General features: G+C 44.2%; 1 protein-coding gene across 1 annotated transcript in view; it reads right to left on the bottom strand.

Moving 5' to 3' along the window:
- LOC147638031 (putative cytosolic oligopeptidase A) overlaps positions 1–21,218 on the bottom strand; it is a 64,241-nt gene that overhangs the window by 14,648 nt on the left and 28,375 nt on the right. Inside the window, exons 3-11 of the mRNA XM_086797680.1 lie at positions 14,314–14,437; positions 14,109–14,185; positions 12,530–12,673; positions 12,192–12,422; positions 11,983–12,073; positions 11,683–11,804; positions 7,032–7,139; positions 6,655–6,900; positions 6,430–6,575 (exon numbers count right to left, since the gene is read on the bottom strand). Coding sequence (XP_086653806.1) covers positions 6,430–6,575; positions 6,655–6,900; positions 7,032–7,139; positions 11,683–11,804; positions 11,983–12,073; positions 12,192–12,422; positions 12,530–12,673; positions 14,109–14,185; positions 14,314–14,437 — 1,289 coding nt within the window. The remainder of the gene's footprint in view (positions 1–6,429; positions 6,576–6,654; positions 6,901–7,031; positions 7,140–11,682; positions 11,805–11,982; positions 12,074–12,191; positions 12,423–12,529; positions 12,674–14,108; positions 14,186–14,313; positions 14,438–21,218) is intronic.

Genomic DNA, 21,218 nt, shown 5'->3' with positions numbered 1-21,218 from the left:
AAGGTTGGCCAATAAAAGAAAGTCTCCACTGCTTTTACCGTGGCGTCAATACCTCTATGACCTGCATACGGTGGAGCATGACTTTCAATCATAACCTTGAGTCGCAATGGCCTGGTAACACACAGTCTGCCATGCATCAATAAAAACCCATCTCTGAGAGTGTAATGCTCATGCCGCTGACCCTCAGACATCTGATCATACAACCTTTCAAAGTCCTCATCATGGGCATACTGCTCTTTCATTTCATCAAGCTCATGATAATAAGCAAGTAAAACTGCGGAGACCTGTGGCTTGCACGACAAAGCATCTGCCACTACATTCTTTTTGCCTTCCACATGCACAATCTGGAAGTGAAACATAGACAAAAAGTTTGCCCAACGCATATGCTTCTCTGAAAGCTTAGTCTGCGTGAGGAAATAACGCAAGGTCTGATGATCTGTCTGCACAGTGAAATCAGCCCCAAGCAAGTAGTGTTTCCATGTAGAAAGAGCGTGAATTACAGCCAACATCTCTTTCTCATAAACCTGTAAATGCTTCTCGGCATCTTGCAATATTCTACTCTCATAGGCTATCACATGTCCCTCTTGCATGAGAACTGCACCAATGCTACTTCCGCATGCATCACACTGGACAACAAAAGCCTTTCGGAGGTACGATAACACCAATACTGGATCCGAAGTAAGCTTTTCTTTGAGCTTTTTGAATGCTGTAATTTCCCGATCAGCCCATCTAAACGGAGTTGCCTTCTTTGTCAAGGCATGAAGAGGTGAAGCAATTTCAGCAAAATACTGTATGTACCGCCTGTAATAGGAACACAATCCTAGAAAGCTGCGTACATCATGCACGGTCCTCAAATCTGGCCAATTAAGAATTGCTTCCACCTTTGCTGGATCCATACGGACTCCATGCTTAGACACAATATGCCCCAAGAAATGTATCTCTTGCAAAAAGAACTCGCTCTTCTTGCCATTAACAACCAGCCTATGGTTCCTGAGTTCTGCAAACACAATGGCCAAATACCTTCTATGCTCTTCCTCAGTTTGTGAATGCACAATCATATCATCAAAGAATGTGCCCACAAACGCTCTATGGGGCCTGAAAAATCCTGTCCATCATTCTGTTAAATGTGGCAGGTGCATTTGTCAAACCAAAGGGCATAACCAAAAACTCATACAACCCAAACGTGGTTCGGAATGCTGTCTTATGCACATCCTCGAGTCTAATACGTATCTGATGGTACCCGCTTTTCAAGTCAATACGACTAAAGACAGTGGAGCCCTGTAAGCGGTCCAAAATGGCATCGATCCTCGGAATGGGGAATCGATTCTTGATGGTATTCTTGTTCAGCACCCTGTAATCAATACACATGCGCCAAGAACCATCCTTCTTTTGCACTAAGAGTACAGGTGAGCAAAAGGGTGATGAGCTAGGTTATATCAACCCTTTATTCAAAAGCTCCTGTACCTGACTCATAATCTCTTCCTGTTGGGCTGCACTAACACGGTACGACGGTCTATTTGGTGGAGTACTACCAGGAATTAGATCAATGGCATGATCTTCTGGCCTCTCAAGAAGTAGTTCTCCTGGCAATGACTCGGAAAAACAATCTTGGAACCCACAGAAGAAATCAGTCCTGTCCTTATCTAACATAGACAAATTAGACTTAGACTCATCATCCTGTGCATCTTTTACATAAATCAAGTACGCGGAAAGATGCTTTTTCATTACTGATGAAATTGCCGAAGCGGATACAATAGGAACAGATTCCCCTTTAAGTTTTACATCCAAAACATGTTCTTTCCCTCTATGAGTCAGAGTGATTTTCCTATTGTATGTGTCCACCACCGCATGTACTCTGTGGCACCATGGCATTCCCAACAAAACATCACAGCCATCCAAAGGCATGATGAATAACTCTTCGCTGTCCACATAACCCTGCAAATGAAGCCGAAGCTTCCCAATGATAGGAGTAACGAGTTCTGCATACCCTGGACAAGCCATGTTAGCCTCATATAACGGCCCCATCTCCTCTGCACGAATCCCCAATCGGTCAGCCAAATCTGGTGAAATGAAGTTGGCTCTAGCACCTGTGTCAAAGAATATTAAGGCATTCTGATCTCTCACTTTGCCCATGCCCTGCACAACTCTGTCTCTTCACCACCTGGCTGTTCCCCCACAAGATCAGGAACTAACCCTGCAGAAGGTTTTGGTTTCTTTGACTTGGGCTCTCCTTTATTGTCAGAGTCCTTTTGGGACTTTCTCTTGGGACAATTAAATGACATATGTCCCTCTTCAGTACAGTAAAAACATTTCCGAGCATCTCTCAAAGCCTGTCTTTCCTCAGAAGTTCTCTTGGGCATTGGCAACTTCTTATACCGCGTCTCTGAAGACCCTTTAGCATCACGTGAAGCATGCCCAGATTTTTCACCTTTAAACCCAGATGATCCTCCAGTGAGTAACGCATTAGCTGTCATAGCATTCTCTATCATCTGTGACATGTTCGTTACTCGAGTCTTGATACAATAATCACGCACCTCTTTGGGCAGTCCACAACAATACTTCTCTACCTGCTCAGACAAAGGCACTGCACGGTAAGAAGTCACTGGGAGTAAAGCTTCCCAAAACTTCTTATTATAATCTTCCAAATTTTCACATTTTGAAGCATCCAACTTGTGCCATGCAGTCATAACATCCACCTCAAATGTAGATGTGAGCCATACGGAAGAGAAGACCTGTTTAAATTGTACCCAAGTAGTGGGTGCTATGCCCTGCAAAAGAAGAGTAGACCACCACTGCAAAGCATTGCCTTTGAGAAAAGTGACAGCTTTCCTCACCTTAGAGAACTCTGTGTAATTCCCACCAGAAAAAGCAGCATCAAACTGCTGTAAAAAGGTAAGTGCTTTTAATTTATCTTTGGCTCCACTGAATGTATCAAATTCCACAGCAGCTCCCCCTTTCTTATAATCCTTCGCCTTTCCCATAGGCGTTAGATTATGATATGGAAGTGGCTTCGCAAGATTGCTGCCCCCAACATTCATGCCCATCATAGGGTCAACATTGCCCATTCCCACACCTGGCATGCCATACATTCCAACCATGTTTCCAAACATACCATTATGCATACCTGGCTGCATACCACCATACATATTTGCTTGCATTCCAGGTTGCATGCCCCCAAACATATTTCCTTGCATACCGGACTGCATAACATGATTCCACAACTCAGCACAAACATACATTCACTGTCCCAATCTCTGTTTCCACCCTTTTCAATCTGCCATACCCCTCCTCTCACAAGGGGCCAGATAGCACAAATCTGCAGCAGACATAAGCCAATGGAAAGAAAGACAGATAAACAAGTTCATAGCTTACCAAAATCAGCTCGTGGTTTTGCACCCGTGGAGCAGTTCGTACCAGTCTGCACTTGACGACGACTGTCTGTATTGTTTCCCCTGCAACCACTTGACTATCGCACCAACCAAGCTCTGGAAAAGCTCTACCCGCAACTAGAAGTGTTGTACCTGTCTGTACAGTTCAGAAATTCAGCACTGTACCTGTCCGTACAGTTCCCACACGTGTCTATCAGTACCTAACAACAGCCGCCTGCTGACTGCACCTGTCAACACAGCCTGCACTCGTACTGTCCAGCGCCGCCTGCTCTAGACCTGTCCGTACACTGTACCAGCAGTCGTACAGGACTGTACTTGCAGTCGTACCAACCTGCACTGCCTGAAAACTGCAGCTGCAGCCGCCTGCAACAGTCGCCGCCAGTACCTCTCTGCAACAGTACGGATCCCTGTCAGCGCCACCTGTACCTACAGTCGTACAGTTGTACCTATAGTCGTACAGCTCTGTACGGCCTGTTTTGCACAAAAATCAGCAGCAAAACCAGTCGACTTGTTTCCTTCTGCTCTCCACGCTTGCAACATGCACGTTTGTTACACACCTCCCAAAAGCAAGAGAGAGAGTGAAGTGAGAGAGGCATGCCACTCCCAAAAGTGCAGTTGCCCCCTCTCCAAACTTATCCTAGGGCCCCAACTTTAATAATAATTAAAGTTCCCTAGGGGCCACTAAGGCCTAGGGGCAACCTTCAATAAAACATTAAAACCATTAATGTTTTTGTCCCCTTTCACATCTGAAGTGTCCACACATCATTCTCATGTGTCCGGGCACCCCAAATGCGAATATTTTAATATTTTTGCTCAGCAACCACCATGCCCATACTTGTGGTGTTCCATTTTCACAAGGCCATGACAACTATAATGCATGTATAAACTGGGGAAAAAAACGCGCCCTTGGAAACCTTGGTGTCGGACCGAGTTGGAGGACACTGGAGATTATGGAGTCGCCGTTGTGGAGGGAGACCAGCCAAGGCAGGTGCTAAAGCAAGGCAAGGGGCTGGAGCGGCGCTGTTGGGGCTGATGCTGCTATCAGGGTGATGAGTAAAATGCAGGCAGAGGAAAACACTGATGGAGGCTCTGAAGGGAATGATGTGCAGTTGATATTAAACTGTAACTTCATCCCAAACCATGAAACAAGACTCTCACAAAAAACACCACTGAACTTTGCATCCCTGTCCGAGATGATCCTCTCTATGTAAGTGAAACACCTCTTTGATGAAAAGCTTGGACACCTCTTGAGCAACCACACATTCGACTTACAAGGAATAAGGTGGGTCTCTGCTTACTCAACCAATCAACAACAGTGAGGATACAATCATTTTGGAGCCTCCGGCTCTTCGACAATCCAACCACAAAGTCGTTGGTCACAACACCATGGCCCCATTTTTGACCATCATTAGTCACCATTAACCTTAACGATTTTCGCATGACTTGACACATTTTCCCGGGACTTGTTTAAGGGCTTGACACCTGAGCTGCCTTCCCACATGCCCGAGCATGGGTCCGATAAGTGTGCAGTCACACTTGCACAACATTACATTTAGGCCACGGTTTAGCAGTCCTCGTCCCCACACACTCCTCTCTCCCCCCTTTCCCATACGCAGAGAACATGCAACAAACTTTTTGATATGAAACAAGGCGGTCTCGTACTTTAGTAAGTGTCCAAAATGAGTACAAATTCGGATTAAGTGCAATTAAGTACATTCACTTTTTTTTGTTCACTTTTTTGCTTTTTAATGATAAAATGAAGTATATAAAACATAAATTGGGAAAAGAACACAACTTTTTTTTTTGGGATGGGGGTGGAGAGCTTGGGGAAAATGGGGAAAATTGTGAGGAATTAGGGAAGGCCGGAGGGACTTGAGGATATTGGGGAAATTTGGGGGAATTTGGGACAAATTGGAAAAGTTGGGGGAAAATTAGGGGGGCTTGGGGGAAAATGGGGAATTGGGAGGAATCAGAGGAAGTTGGAGGGACATGGGGAAATTGCAGGGAGTCCGCAAGGGGTAGGTGGAATTGGGAGAAAGTTGGGGGAAATTGGGGAAAATTGAGAGATCCAGGAAAAACTTGGAGGGACTTGCAAGAAATTGGGAGATTGGGTGGACTTGGGGGAAATAAGGAGAATTTGGGGAAATGCAAATTTTATTAATTATTTGTTTTTTCCCGTTTTTTTTTGGGAAGGGGGGGTGGGGGGGTGTATGTGTGTGTGTTATGGAGCGTAAGGATCTATGGGGAACGTATTGTATGGACCGTACAATTATGTAAGGGTACAGAATGCGACCTTGATCTAGAACACCCCAATTCATCTCCCCACCAGACATCCACTTGGTTCTTACACCCACATTCCGCTCTTGATCCTTGGCCTTATAGAGGACCTCCCCCCACAGGCTTTCCAGTTCAACCAATGAAGCAGTCTATGGACCATAGAATCGTAGATAACCCTTCCAATGAGGATTGCATCTCCCCCCTCCAACAGGTCCTACGGGCAGGTGTGGCTGGTGGCCCCGTGGACACAAGTCACGCCCAGGGATTAAAGGTGGATGCTCCTCAGCAGCAGCAGCATCACAACACAGATGGCAGGTGCCCTGCAGTGAGACTACAGAGGGTATGATCACCCCCTTGGCGAAGACCATCCTTTCACTTACACAGGCATCATACAACCCTCTGGAAACGCTACGATCGCCTCCAGGGTTACTCAAAGATTATTGAGCAGTGGCCTGCAGCCTTCCCATGCATGTGGAATCTGGGTCCCTTTCTCACTCAAGGCAATGGTCATCTTCCCTGACCTTACAGCCCCCATTGTTGCTTCCCCCCCTCCCCCGTGGATGTTGTCTCCCTTCGAGAGTGCCCAGCTATAGAGGGAGTTCCTCCTGCTTTTTTTATCCAGCATATTTACCTCTTCAGAGGATTACAATCTGCTCCCCAGGAGAAGTTTCTCCTTTTACTAATTGAAGGATCTGTTGGAGAAAAGAAACACAACCTACCTTGGACATTAAATATAAAATTATGAATTATAACGATCATATACCTATGGTAGCACCAGTTTTCCATAAACTGGGAAGGAAGCTCCACTGCATCCCATTCAACACCACGAATACCCGAAACCAAGCCTTCATCTTGCCTGGTAAGCATATGTTGCAAAGCATGTCCAAACTCATGGAAGATTGTTTCGACCTGATAATATCAAAAGAAAAATCCATCAAGAAGCCCCAATACAATGCAAGTACTGTATCAATCCTTCACCACATTTTACCTCATGAAAAGTCATAAGGCTTGGTTTAGTCCCCACAGGAGGAGTTTGATTGCAGACCATGTGTGCCACAGGAAGCCTTGCATGGCTGCCTTTGGGTGCCAATAACCTGCTGCGGCCCAAAACCTCATCCATCCAAGCACCACCTCTCTTCTCAGAGGGCCTGGAATAAGGATCTAGATAGAAATAAGCAATTGTCTCCCCACTTGAGTCCTCGACCTTGAAAAATCGAACATCCGGATGCCAAACCTGCACTCATGCCCCATACAATCACCGACTGCTTCGTGGACAGAACTTACAATGGAAGTTCTCACAACTAGTAAGTATCTACAAATTACAGCATACTGTAATCATAAAAGCTGGATGATAAGCAAACTTACAGGAGCCAGACCATCAGCAGCCTCAATGTTAACACCAAATAAGGTTTTGGCAAGCCCAAACAAGCCATCAATAACCTTTGGTAATGAGAAAAATGGCCTCAATTCTTCCTGCAAGAGGCAACAACCAGAAAAAAAAACTGACTGTGAACAAATCAAGCATTTTAATATGACACTAATGTTTATTTTTTTTATTTATTTTCAGGAGGAGATGATCATCAACAACTATACACCTTTGTGTGTGCATGCAGGCATGCCATGCCAGTGTATATACGCACGTGGGTTTGCAAGTATGTGCATGCGTGCATGCCATGCCCTTGTGAATTTGCAACCATGTGAATCTCACCGGCCACGAATTTGCCAGGAATTTCCCACATTAAAATTTAGTATAGAAAGCTTTGAAAGATGGGGGATTTTCTTGATAACTTGTTTCACACAGTTCATCTCGTGCATGCCTGTTGCATAGAAAATGAGCATGTGCATGTGAAATGTTTTTGGACATGGACACTGCCTGGATTTGATGCAGTGAAATGTCCACGAACTTCAGGGACCCCTAAAAATCACAAGGACACGCATAAACTAGCATTATGGTTCAATTTGTGCGCTCATATATGTTTTATGGGTTTTAAGGTGGTGAGAATGAAACCAAGCCCTTATTTTATTATTATTGTGTGTGCTAACCTATTACCAAGGTTATTAAGGGCAAGACAAGAAAATGACCAGGGACCAAATGATGGCAAGTAGTGCCAAATGGGTGGTAAATATGGCCACATGGGGTGTTGCCATGCATGACGGTGAAGATAGACCCCAATTTACCAGGACCTAGTGGCCCATGACCTGTGCAACATATACACAGAACCCTAATTCTTTTTGTACAGTATGAACCTGAACTGCTATTGTATGGCTGCATTGCAACTATAGCCGACCTCTATTTGGCCCCATCCAACCGCTATAAACAAGGGTATCTGCTGTTGTACGGGTGTGCTGTTGCTGCACCCAATATGTATGGCTGCTGTACAACCCAAACCGACTGCTGTATCAGCTGCCCGGTGCCCTGTACTGCTGTTTGGCAACCTGTACCAGTATCCCAGAGCATTGCATCTGCTGCCAACACTCATACCAGCTACGAAGCAGTCAGTCTGGGAGGTGCTCGACTAACTATTGCTGAATCTGTAGACTCAACGGGTAGTTGACCCAGCTATAGAAAACAGATTGAAACTTCAGAGAAATAGCGGAGAAAGGTTTGGAGAACCTACCGGTTCATTTGTCTAGCGATAGCGTGACCGCTAGAGGATTTGTCAGAAGCCATTTGATATTTGTATTCCATTGTCTTGAAATTGATACAACAGGTGAAGAAGTCCTCGAGTACCCACAAAGCTTTGTAGTTATATTCTATTTTGGTGATAAAGAGACCAGACGGGGAGGGGGGGAGACAGTGACGGCCCATCTCAGCTCCTAGTGTGTTGTACTGAAAACAAATCCACAACATTCATAGAAAAGCACAAAATCTTGCATTTGTTCATTTTTGAATTGCATTGTGTTGTTGATTAAGTGAATAACTTTGGTTTTAAAGCTCCTGTTTCCCACCCTTGTGAGGATACCATCACATCGCTGAAGATCTTGATATTTGCTTGGTTGACACATCATGGCATATCGGATGCCAAGAAATGATGTGCGAAGCCATGTAAGGACCAAAACTTTGAGCTGTCTTGTGTGCATGAGTAAGATCATGCATCATCTCATGAGGCCCCCGTCTTAGGGATGGAGACTATGAAGCAACAGGTCTGATGCCTCTTTGAAGAAACTGAACAACTGAAGGCTATGCATTTCAACCCGGACATATAGAAGCTTATTGCCACAAAAAGAAGAGCTACTATGGATGAGTTTGCCTTTGCATATTTGTTGCCCTTGGGCAACCCTTTGTTGCCCAAGGGCAACCCATGCAAAAATGCAGCCGGTGAACTGGTGGTGAGGAATCTTCCACTAGTTGGCAGGCATGTGGATGCAGAGAGAGGTCAAAATCTATGGTTCATTGCAAAGAATTTTCAGCCACCTCTCGCCATGCATCTTCACATCATCGGCACAACTCTAGGGATTGATATGCAAAATCAAGAAGATTGGGATGTTATGTCCTTGAGCACGGGAAGATGACTCTTCATTAATATCCTCCTTGTAAGGATGAGAGAAGGAAGAAGAAGAAAATTCAGCATAAAAAGCATTTCAAAGAGTTCAAGACCAATGACAAGGACATCAAATTTGAGAACTTTCATGGTAAGCTTGATGTCAATAAAGCTCTTCTTTCATTCGACAGTTTGAGCTTGCCTTTTTGTGACGAAGAATTTACGATGTGTATATGCACCTCAAAGATAGCAATTGATTGGCGGATGGCCAAGAAGCCTGCCAGAACAGCATATGCCACTTGGAGTGAATTCAAGGCTATGTTCGACTGGCAGTCCGTGCTGGTAAATTTTGAGAAGGGGATGTGCAAAGAACTGGATTACCTGTTCCAGGATGAGGGTGAAAATTTTGCCTCATATATTGCTAAGTTTTTGTAAAATGCTCTAAAAGTTACACTGTTCATGAGCATCTCAAGACGCAAGTTCGAGTCGGGCCTCCAGTGACCCTTCCTTTCACATAGACATCCTGATTCTTGGCATAGAACCACTCTCTACCTTATATCACATCTACTCTATCTAGATTCATAAGGAAAAAATCTACACACTTGGAATAACCCTGTATCATAATAGGTACTGTTACAATAACCCACTCCACTCATAACCCTCACTTTAATATAGCTTTTTCCAATAAAATTTTTAATACAATAACCCACTCCACTCGTAACCCTCACTTGTATAGCTTTTCCTATAAAAGCTTTACTCATGGGATTAATCACTTAAAACTCACTTCCGAGTCATTATAAACTTTGACCATCATAATAAGCCTGCTTTCTTAATCCTCCGGCCCCCTAACAGCCAAATTAGGTCGCCTAATCATGTGGTAAGCATTAGGTCAATAGTAACTGAAAATGCTATATTCTAATTGGCCTCATGATGAATTCACCCGTATGCATAATTGTGCATGTAAGTCTTATGAATAAGGACAAGTCATTTGGCCAGACTCCCATGCAGGATTTCATACCCGAGGAGCTGGATTACAAGATTACGCAAAAACCGCATTTGCAAAAAAAAAAAACTTCCGCCCTTTTTTTTTAACCTCACTTTACATTTGGGTGAAATAACGTTTCGATGGGCAGGTTTCGTTTTGTTTTGAAACATTTCGAGCCAGAAACATTTCGTGCCGTTTCGAGAGGGCAAAACGGGTTTTTATGTTACTATGGCATGGACGCAGCCAAGATTTAATGCATGTGAATTACCATGGGACCAAGGATCCCTAGAACCCGTGGGTGCATGTGTGCATAATCATGTTTGAGGTGTATCTTATGTGCTTTATAGGTGTGAAGTATTAATTTGGTCTATTTATAAAATTCAATTGTTTTATAATTAATGTGAACAATGCAGGTTCACACTACTAAAAACCCGAGGACAAATAATAAAGCGTGCAGACAACTTATAAGTTAGGCGCCCCTTCTTAACTAAATTGTGGGCTGTTCTAACAGTGGCCATATGTGTGAGTGTGAGCAGCCCATCACATGTCAACTAGAATGACCTACACTCACCTCATTGATTCTACCTCTTGGCTCTCTACCTCATTACCTAGCTGCTGAACCTGATTTTTGGCCTCACACCGAATGCTTGCCCTACTGCTGCCCAAAGGAGCTCTACTGCTAGTTGGCCTGTTTTTTAGGGCTGATTTGAAGGTTCCATAATAGTGCTGTCCAGACTGTTTTTAAAGCTGTGAGAAGCTGCTCTACCACTACACAAGCATGGAAAAGAGGTAAATTCAGCATGTATCCATTTATGTTTCAATTTTCAAGACTTTTCACAGGATGGACAGGATTACCCGGTGAGACCCAAATTCCAATGGGGGTTAAGTCCATGATTGTGTGATCATTTGCATGGCAAAATGATCCAATACACCGACACATTACTCTTTGAATGTTTCCATCTCTCAATTGTAATCGGATAATGCAAATGAGCCGACAGAAGTAGCTCAGGTCATTTCAAGCTTGTACAAGAGACTCTTTTGGTAATAGCTTACCATAAGGGGGAGTCGACCCAACTTTGACCCCTAGTGCAATTGTTTTAGTCTTGTGATTTTGTGGTTTAATTTCACATGCTTAAGTGTGTTTAATTAACTTAATGGTTAGTGTCCCAGAGATACACACTCCCCACTACACCCGCAAAGTTTTTCCATTTTGGTGATAAAGATAGTAGGGGCCGTGCTAGGGGGTGTAAGGGGGGGCATCTTCGGCTCCTAGTGTAGTGTAATTAAGACAGATCCACAACATTCATACATGGGCACAAAATCTTGCAATTGTTCATTTTTGCATTGTTTTGCTGATTTAGTGAAAACTTGATGTCTCAAGGATACACAAGCCCACTACAGTGCGTGTGCATGGGCATGCATGTGCATGCAAGTGCATGTGCATAAATAGAGTATGAGTACTTATAAATATGTCACATTGCCTTTATACAAATCAAAGCAAGAACATGGATAGCAAACAAATAAATTGAGGGTGAAACTTTGAGGAAACCTCATTGATGTTATATTTTGCTTCTCTAAGGCGTTCACTCCAAAAACTGACATCCCAAAGGCACATATTTTCTCCCTCCGCTGCACCTTGCTCTTTTGCAAAGGCCTTCAAATCTTCTAGATCTACACACCCAAATTTGATCAAATTCAGGAATTTATCATATGAATCACCACAGTCCTAGCAATTTGATTGCACTCTATGGAACCCCTCCTACTCTACAACCCAAAAAAAAAAGCTCTTTTGAAATCAAAAAGTGTGTTTCTCAGACAGTAGTATACTATTTTCAAGTATCATAATTACCTTTTAGTGCAGGCTCCCAGCAAGTACTCCGAAGATCTTCCAATAGCTTCTCCGCCTTCTCTAAAGTTGCCATTTTCATGGCCATGCTGACCTGCAAACATAAAGCTGTTTTTAAAATATACCTAGGAGAGCCAACACAACCAACCAGCCATAAGAAACTCAGGGTAACAGAGAAAATCTGACTTCCACAATCTTGTGAAAGAAAATACCTCTGCATGATTGTTGAATCCCAAGAGTTTTCCTTTTTCCAAGCGAAGCTCCAAAATTTTGTTGATTGTGGGAGTGTTGTCCAGCTCCCCCATGGAGGCACGGGTCAAATAAGCACGATAAAGCTCTTCCCTAAGAGCACGGTTACGGACATGCTGCATAACTGGCATGTAACTGGGAATATCCAATGTGAGGAGCCATGGACCATCCTCTGCATTTGCACCTTCATGACCCTACAAGAAGATAGAGGTTTCAACATACCGTGATGCCCATGGGCCCATAGTTTTGACAAGGAACCCTCAATAAGATTGTTATGGTAAGAAAAAATAACATGCAGCACCTTTGCTGCTGCTGCTTGAGCAGCCACACCAAGGGCTGTTGCAGGTAGGCCTGCAATATCATCCTTGTTTGTTATCAGCTTTTGGAATTTTTTGGTTGAATCCAAGACCTTCTCACTGAACTTTGTTGATAGCTTTTCAAGCTCCTGTGGCACCAAGGGAAAAAGACTGTCAATCGAGTCTAATACAAGTAATGTTTTGCTTTGCTCAAGTGCTTACATTCTTCATTTCAGCTGCTTGAGTTTTTTGAATCGTATTGCAATCCTACATTACGTAGGATGCTTTCTCCTAATTTGGACATGTGATTACCTTCACCCTCCCCTGCCCCCCCTCCCCACAAAACACACCCAAAAAAAAAAAAACAAACAAACAAACAAACAAACAAGAGAACACTTCCCAACTAGCATGACTATGTGCACAGGTGCGTGCGCGCGTGCATGCACACACACACAAAAACATACCACCCATGCTTGCTTATTTCATCAACACAGAGAGTAGTATTTGGCCAAAACACTACAAATTTGGCATTGCCTCATTGACAAAAGTATATGCATCATTGTTAAGTTTATGGAGGCTACCTCACTAAAAAATCCAAAATAGCCATTTAAAGCAGCTAACTTGAACGCATAGAACAAGGTGAAGTGTCATTTAAGTCGAAACATATTAGCCACATGCCAGGGACTCAACAAGCAGCCCGATGTATGGAATGAGTGCATTCATGATACTCAGTAACTGTCACTAGGAGCTACTAGCTATATACGCAGAGGACCTTCTTGTAGCCATGTATGAGACATGAATAGCTTTTCCCTGCTGCACCTATGTGAGAAAACAAGACTTGAGACCTTTGCTGCTGCAGGATATGGGCCAAGGCATGAGAGCTTACTGCGCAGTAAGTGTGTTGTGGTGGAAGAGGCTTAGAGCCTGTGAGACAAGGAGAAGACAAGGTGCAATGGGATATATCCACACCAACGAGAAAAAGGTGAACAAAGGAGTGATATATGCTGTGCTCCTATGCATGAAGACGAAGTACTACAGATTGGCGGCTGCTAATTAAGAGAGGGGTAAATGTCACTGTGGTAAGGAGGAGAATTGAATTCCTATCATGAACACAATGGGACAGAAATATTGGGTCTTTGCAATAATATGTTTCATCTTTGTTCATCCATGGACATCTATGCATGTGTACATACGTGTGACAAAACTGAATACCATACTTATCCCCCATCAGGACTTTCAGAACTCAGATAGTTTTAGCATACTATACTTAACGTCCTTAACCACTATGCCTAATACACTAGCCATCTCTATCCCTTGAGATAATTAAGGCAATTGAGGGAATGTCTAAATAAGTCAGTCCTAACAACCCTAATTGTCTTCGCTAACCAGAGGGAGATCAGCCTTCTAAGTAATCCAAGCCTCGACCTTGAAACCAGTCAACTAAGAGTATAGATTCACGACTCCCTTGAGAAATAAATCCAAAACTTTGACACTCCCACTACACAATTAGTACTATAAGTGCAAAATATACAACATATATGTGCACCAGGACACAAAAGGATTAAAGTGAATAAAGCCAACAACCTGACGAATTTCATTGAAACGAATCTTTGCTTCCCCTTCAAGCCCAACACCATTGAGCTTTGCCTCCTTCAGTTCACCTTCCATGAAAAGAAAAAAGGTCACGCATACTTTCTTAAGTCAGAACACCACACAAAATTTCTTTTAAAAAATACATAACTTAAACCTCTACCTTGAACTCAAGATACTTATTAAGAAAATTTGATACCTTCTATTATGCGTTGTTGTGCCTCAGTTAAGGTCTCCCAAAGAGACCCTTCACGTATCGCTTTGAAAGCCTCGTAAATAGGCCTGCTCTGACCCAATTTCAACTGAAAAGCAACTTTCTCGGGCTGCACAGTTTTTAGCAAGCAAAGCATTAGAAGTAAAAATCAAACAAGCCATTACTTTATCAAGCCCTTAAACTCACATGCTGCACGCAAAGAACCTCATTTTCGGCAAAGGATAAGTTTTGCTTCAGAAAATAGGATCAATTTCTATCAGACGATGTTGTACTATTAGGGTAATAAATGTATTAAGACTCGAGATATAGATAAACAGTGGAAGACTTGCACAAACACAATTTCATAGTCACAACTTATAACTACTCTAGCCAATGGGCACGTATCCCATTATGAGGGCTTGCTACTCAGGCCCCAAGTTCAAGTCCCCGCAGGCATTCCTTGGCAGTGCGGCTACTTTGCCACCACAAGTTGTCATGCCTTCAGGTAGTATAAGTCGAAAGAATATTTACAAAGGTTTGCCTGTAAAATGATTTCCCCAAAAGGTGATCAATGTAGAAGTAACCCAAGTTGAAGAAAAAGCCTAATGCCAAGGGGGAAGGGAGGGGGGGGAGAAAGGGAATAGAAAAACTAATTGCCCCAATCACCGGCTATCTGCTGCTCAATGTTGTTTTCAATGCATGCTAGCACACAGCAGCAAAAAAGAAAGAAACGCTAACGTCTTCAAAAAACCCAAGGATCTATGAGACCACAATGTATCCATGATGAAAAGTGAACCATGAAAAAACAAAAACTCTACGAAACTAGCTACTTACGCTAAAGTATCCTTGTGATGCTGCATGATGACAATGTGTGGTCATATAATTAACTTTATAATAAAAGTTACCCTTTCATATATGTGGGTACCCATGGCTGGCTGGCCCAAATCTGTACTACCCAGCACACTCCTATCCACCCAACCTGCTTAATCTGCTTGCACCTTCTGGCCAACCTACCTCCTAGCCTATCTGCCTCCCTTCTGCCCTAACTGGCCTAGAAGTGAGTGGGCACGTGAAACTGCCCCTTAATCTCCCAAGCATCTTTCACAAGACGATCACATAGCAAAGAACACAGATGACGGTGTCAGTAGCTCACCTCCCAAGTCCCAACCATAGCTCCCTTGGAGCACCCCCGACCTATGAGGCTAGACCAAAACCATGACCTTGCCACGGTGTCCCATATCACCATAGCCCAACCCTTCGAGGTGTGTGGCTAGAGCTCAAGAACTAGGCCTTGCTTGGGTCCCGATCCCCATGCAAAGAATGTGCATTTATGAGCTAAAAATCACTTATATAGACTTGTGGCTTAATAATGAAGCAAAAAAAAAACACACACACACACACACTTACCAATAATTATAATTAAATATAGGCTTTCACATTAACCCCCCAAGCCATTAAGTAACTTATTTCATGTGCATTCCTTTTACGAGCCGCCTTAGGTATAAACCTAGCCTCAAAACGCATGCTAGCCATTACGGCCAATTAGGCCCGTAACATACTCCCTCCTTTAAACGAGACCCCCTACTCCTCCGTTGGAACAGTAAAAAGTAAAAAGACGGGAAGAGGCCTCTACGAGATTTTAAAATCTCCTAAGAGTACTTATCTTCCAATATGAAAAATCCATAAGGTATGCTATGACTTATCTTCTCACAACCTCCAATTGCATGAGAACGTCGACCACATCTATCAATCCATAGTCAAGAAAACTCGTGGGTTTAAAGACCAAACAAAGTTTTCGTAATGGGAAAATAATCTCCCAAACTAAGTATATATATATACCTAGATGAATCCAAGAACATGCCCAAATTCACCTTTTAGGAACGTGCATGTTATATACTCATGGTAGTCAACCCACAAGACTATATAACTATCAACTCCGCTTTCGAGAACGCGGCATGGTCACGTTAATCATCCTTTATGTGGATGACCTCATTCTCACCGGCGATCATATGGAGCACATTGCACTGACGAAGGCTTCCTTGTCAAAGGAGTTTGAGATGACCGACTTAGGCTTACTCCACTTCTTCTTGGGATTGGAGATCTGGCAAACCTAGAGGAGGTTCTTTGTCTCTCAGCAACGGTATGTTCATGAGTTGCTTGAGGCCTTTGCGATGGAGAACTGCAAGCCTATCACGTCGCCGATGGACCCGAACACGAAGCTGACAGTGAATGATCCTTGTGAGCCAGTTGATGCCCCTCTGTATCGGAAGCTGGTTGTTTCATTGATCTGGTTGCTGAACACCAGATTGGACTTGAGCTTTTCTATGGGACTGTTGAGCTCATTCATGCAGACGCCGTTGAAGTCTCATCGGGATGCAAGATTGCGGATATTGCCATATCTGCAGGGTACGAAGGATCTTGGACTCTTTTACACAGGAGGGGGATTGATGGATGGAGTCAAACTCCAAGGATGGAACGTCTATTGGGGAGGAGATCAAGACACGAGGAGATCCACATTAGGCTACAATTTTTCCCTCGGCTCAAGAGCGGTTTCATGGAGCAGTAAGAGGCAGCCAACTATTGCCTTGTCATCGACAGAGGTACAGGCGCACCATTTTTTGGTAGCCTTAGTGCTGCATTACGCCAACCGGCTACACTAACTCCGTCCCCAGGGGCTTCCTCCTTCACATGTGGCTCCAACGTTGAGGCGCACCTTTTGGTAGCCTTAGCACAACATCACCCCAGCCGGCTACACTAACTCCGTCCCCAGGGGCTTCCTCCTTCGCCTGTGGCTCCAACGCGGCCAGCCACCTCCACGCCTGTGGGGTGTCACCCTGGGCATCGCTAAGATTTGACGGAGTCTGTCGTGGGCGGCCACAGTCTGAGCTTTTGTTTGCAGGTGGCCTGTTGTGCATTGCTTTCTGCTTCTAGGGAGAGCAGCTTCATGGGCGTAGAGTATCGAGCTGCTTGTGGTGCTGCTTGCGAGGTTGTGTGGCTGCAGAGGTTGTTTGGCGAGATTGGGTTTCCACAGAAGGAGCCCACAGTCATCCAGTGCGATAACCAAAGCTGTATTGCTATTGCTTGGAACCCGCTCTTCCATGCCCGGACCAAGCACATAGAGATATAATATCACTTTGTTCGTGAGAAGATCTTGGCTGGTGACATCTTGCTTCTTTATTGTTCGACGGAGGACAATGCGACGGACCTCTTCACAAAGTATCTACCTTAGGCTATGCTCTGGTAGCACTCCAGCTCACTAGGGTTGGTTCCACATCCTGAGAGGGGGTGTTAGCAGTCATCTCCTGTCTGTATATTTACACCAGGGCCTTTGTTGCGGGTGTGCCCGCCCGATTTAGGTGTTTTCTCATTTTTTCCCACTTTCCATATTTTTCCCATTTCATCCCTGGTGTGTTCCCTGGTGTGGGAGGCTGTTCTCTCTCTCTCTCTCTCTCTCTCTCTCTCTCTCTCTCTCTCTCTCTCTCTCTACACGATGGAGGCACCCCCATAGTGTAGCCCCCCTGTCCCACATGATATTGTATCCCCTCACGATACTCCACTCACCTCCATAGCGTAGCCCCCCCTCACTATATTCACACCCTATAAGGGTTTCTGTTTACCTTCCAGTTCCAGTTTCATTTTCTAGGTGCCAATAGTATCATCTTTATTTTTCTTTTCCATTTTCTGGTTTTTTATCCAGACATTGTATTAGATCCACCATGATGTAACTTTTTGGTCTCATAGGTCATTATGGCCTTTTGAAGACGTTAATATCTCATCTCATCTCTCCTCATCTCATCTCTCTCTCTCTCTCTCTCTCTCTCTCTCTCTCTCTCTCTCTCTCTCTCTCTCTCTCTCTCTCTCTCAGTTCTGCGTTTTTATGCTGTGCACTTGCTCTTGGTGTTTTCAGATCTTGTCTTCATCTCCGCTACATATTCTGACAATAGACTCCTGCACGGCTTGGATGCTAGCCTTTCGACTAGGAGGATCTGCAACTGGGTTATGCTTACTAGGAATGTACTCGATCATTCCGCCAAATTGTTCGAAGAGCCGACTCCATCTGGCTTGCCGATCACTCCACTCGGAACTTGGCATGGTTTGAAGCCACTTAAGTGCTTGGTGGTCTGTTTTGACGTAAAGACCTTGTCCATAGACAAAAGGTTTCCAATGTTTGAGCACTATGATCACACCCAAAAGTTCTTTGTCATAAACCAAATGATTCTTTTCGACGACATCCAAATTTCTGCTGTAGTATGCCACGGGTCTATTGTCCTACTGCAGAACTGCACCTATGGCTACATTGCTAGCATCGGTGATGACCTCAAAAGGTTCACAAGATGCTAACTTCAAAACAGGTTCTTCTAAGGCAGCTTTCTAGAGTGCATGGAATGCATCAAACGCCTTGCCTGTGACTGAGACTTTTTGTTTACGAGTCTTCACCCCCTTGAGCAAGTCGGTGAGAGGTGCCGCAAGGTTGGAAACCTGGTGAACATGGGTGATGTAGGCTTGACAAAGACTTACGAAAGAACGGATCTCTTGGGCGGTTTGAGGGATGTCCCAAACTAAGATCTCCTGAATCTTTGAGAGGTCCAATCTAATCCCGTTGGAACCGATGATATAGCCCAAGTATTGAACCTCTTTAACGCCGAAGATAGACTTTTTGGCGTTTATGTAGAGCCCATTATCTCGCAAAAGTTGCAAGAGTTTCTCCACATCTTTCTCATGCTGCTCCGCAGTGGCTGAGAAGACAAGTATGTCATCAAGAAAGATAAAGACACACTTACCAATGAGCACTGCGAAAATCCTGGACATCATTTTATTGAAGGTTGGTGGTGCATTTGTAAGCCCAAAAGGCATGACTACGAACTCGTAGTGACCACGCTCTGTCCGGAAAGCTGTTTTTGGGATGTCAGCTTCGAAAATGCGGACCTGATGGTAACCACTCTTGAGGTCGATCTTAGTGAAAAATTTTGCACCGTCTAAACGCTCCAAAATGTACTCAATCCTTGGCATAGGAAACTTATTCTTAATGGTGAGCCAACTAAGGAGAGATGGCAACTGTCGGCCCTTGGCAGTGCCATAAGCTCGGATGAGCCTTTTCTGTGCAGCATCGCTCTCACCCTCCTGATTAGCATCAAATACCATGGATGGCATAGGATGCATAGAAGGTAAAAGCTGAACTACATTTGTGGTAGTAGACGGGGCTGGAGGAGCTAGAGATGTTGTGCCAACTGTGGCAAAAGGTGCTTTTTGGAGGCTTGCTCCGCTTGCCATTTGTAGCAATCCTTCTTACCATGCCCCATGATATGACAGAAAAAACATCTGTTTTCTGAATGGTATTTCCTTTGCTCCTCTGGAGAAGGATAGCCTCCAGTGATGCCTGCTTTAGCCTTTTCCTCAAGGGTTTTCTTAGGCTTGGATCTTATCCTTCTTACCCCTTGCACTAGAGCTATTACTGTCGTCCTTCTTAGCATCTTTAGAAGATGCATTACGTTTCCCTGACTGCACAGCAGATTGCTGCTGCTGGGGTTTGGTACTGGACTATGATGACTGCTTGGGCTTGACTCCGTTCATCTTCAGTTCTTCATTTTCAGCAAGAGTCAAAGTCTGGTCATATGTACTGGGTTCAAAGTTGCGTACTGTGAACCGGATGTTGGGATCTAATCCACGAATGAATTGATCCATCTTGGCGTGCTCAGATAACCCTAACTGTTGTGCTAAAGTGATAACCTTTCTGAAAAACTAAAGCGCTGCTGACCCGTTCTGTTCGAGTTCATAGAACTCATCTGTCAGGCCGGTCATATACTGGGGCGGGAGAAATCTGGTCTTAAGGTCATGAACAAATGTATCCCAACTAAAAGTTGTGACACTTGTGGTTTGGTCTGTATGAAGACTAGACCAATGCTAGCTAGTCATATACTAGGACGAGAGAAATCTAGTCTTAAGATCATGAATAAATGTATCCCAGCTAAAAGTTGACACATGTGGTCTGGTTTGTATGAAGACTAGACTAACGCTACCACCAAATGATTGCCTCACCTGTAAGGTGGAGAACCGCTACGTGGACTCTATCTTGAGGATCTGTGATCCTAGCTAATGAAAAATAAGCAGTAAATTAATGAATAAACTGATTAACTGTTAAATGATCACACTTACCATGACTTACTAAAATTTGGTTGACTTCGAATGACAGTAGTCGATGTCGCGGGCTGCTACCTGGTGGCACATGAGCCTAGGGAAACTGAAGAGAGGTGCTAGCATCTAAGATGCATGGCCTCCTTTTCCCTTTGGTGCTCGAGTAACATGCGTTCTCGATCGAGCTCTCGTTGGTGCTCCCGAGCGGCGAATTCAGCCTGACACCGATCTTCTTCGAACCTGCATTGGGCTTCCTCATAGTCCCATCTATCTGCTTTTTCTTGCTGCTTTCTTGCTTCACCTTTTGCTTTTTCTTGCTACTTTTTTGCTTCAGCTTCTGCTTTTTCTTTTCTCCGTCTAGCCTCGTCTTCTCTTCTTTGTTGTTCCATCTGAAAGAAGAGGGAGATGTAGTCAGGCATTGCCGGAGGCGGAGGAGGAGTTGGAGGCGCTCCATGAGAAGCCGGTTCTGAGCTCTCTAAGTAGAGCTATGGTGTCTGTTGTAGTCGGAAGAGCAAGGTCTCCTTCGGGGAAGACGTCTTCCGGCTGATGGATACTCTCCTCTGTAGACATGATACTGAAGTCGGTGGTCATGGTGGAACGCAATCTGACAATCCAAGGATGCCCTCACGCTAAGATACGGTGTGTGTGGACAAGCTGAATCCAATACCCCAATGTAACATGCAACGGAAGTATTCGTAATTTGAGGATCCTATCACACAAATGCTCACACCGTCTTCCGTATCTTAAGTTTCATGAGTTTAGCAATCCACTTTAAAACT

Source organism: Cibotium barometz, chromosome 5 (assembly GCF_041138505.1).
Source record: "Cibotium barometz isolate CiBa-2024 chromosome 5, ASM4113850v1, whole genome shotgun sequence".
NCBI lineage: Eukaryota > Viridiplantae > Streptophyta > Polypodiopsida > Cyatheales > Cibotiaceae > Cibotium > Cibotium barometz.
Note: the sequence above shows the minus strand (reverse complement) of the source record. Positions and strands in the feature narration are given on the sequence as shown.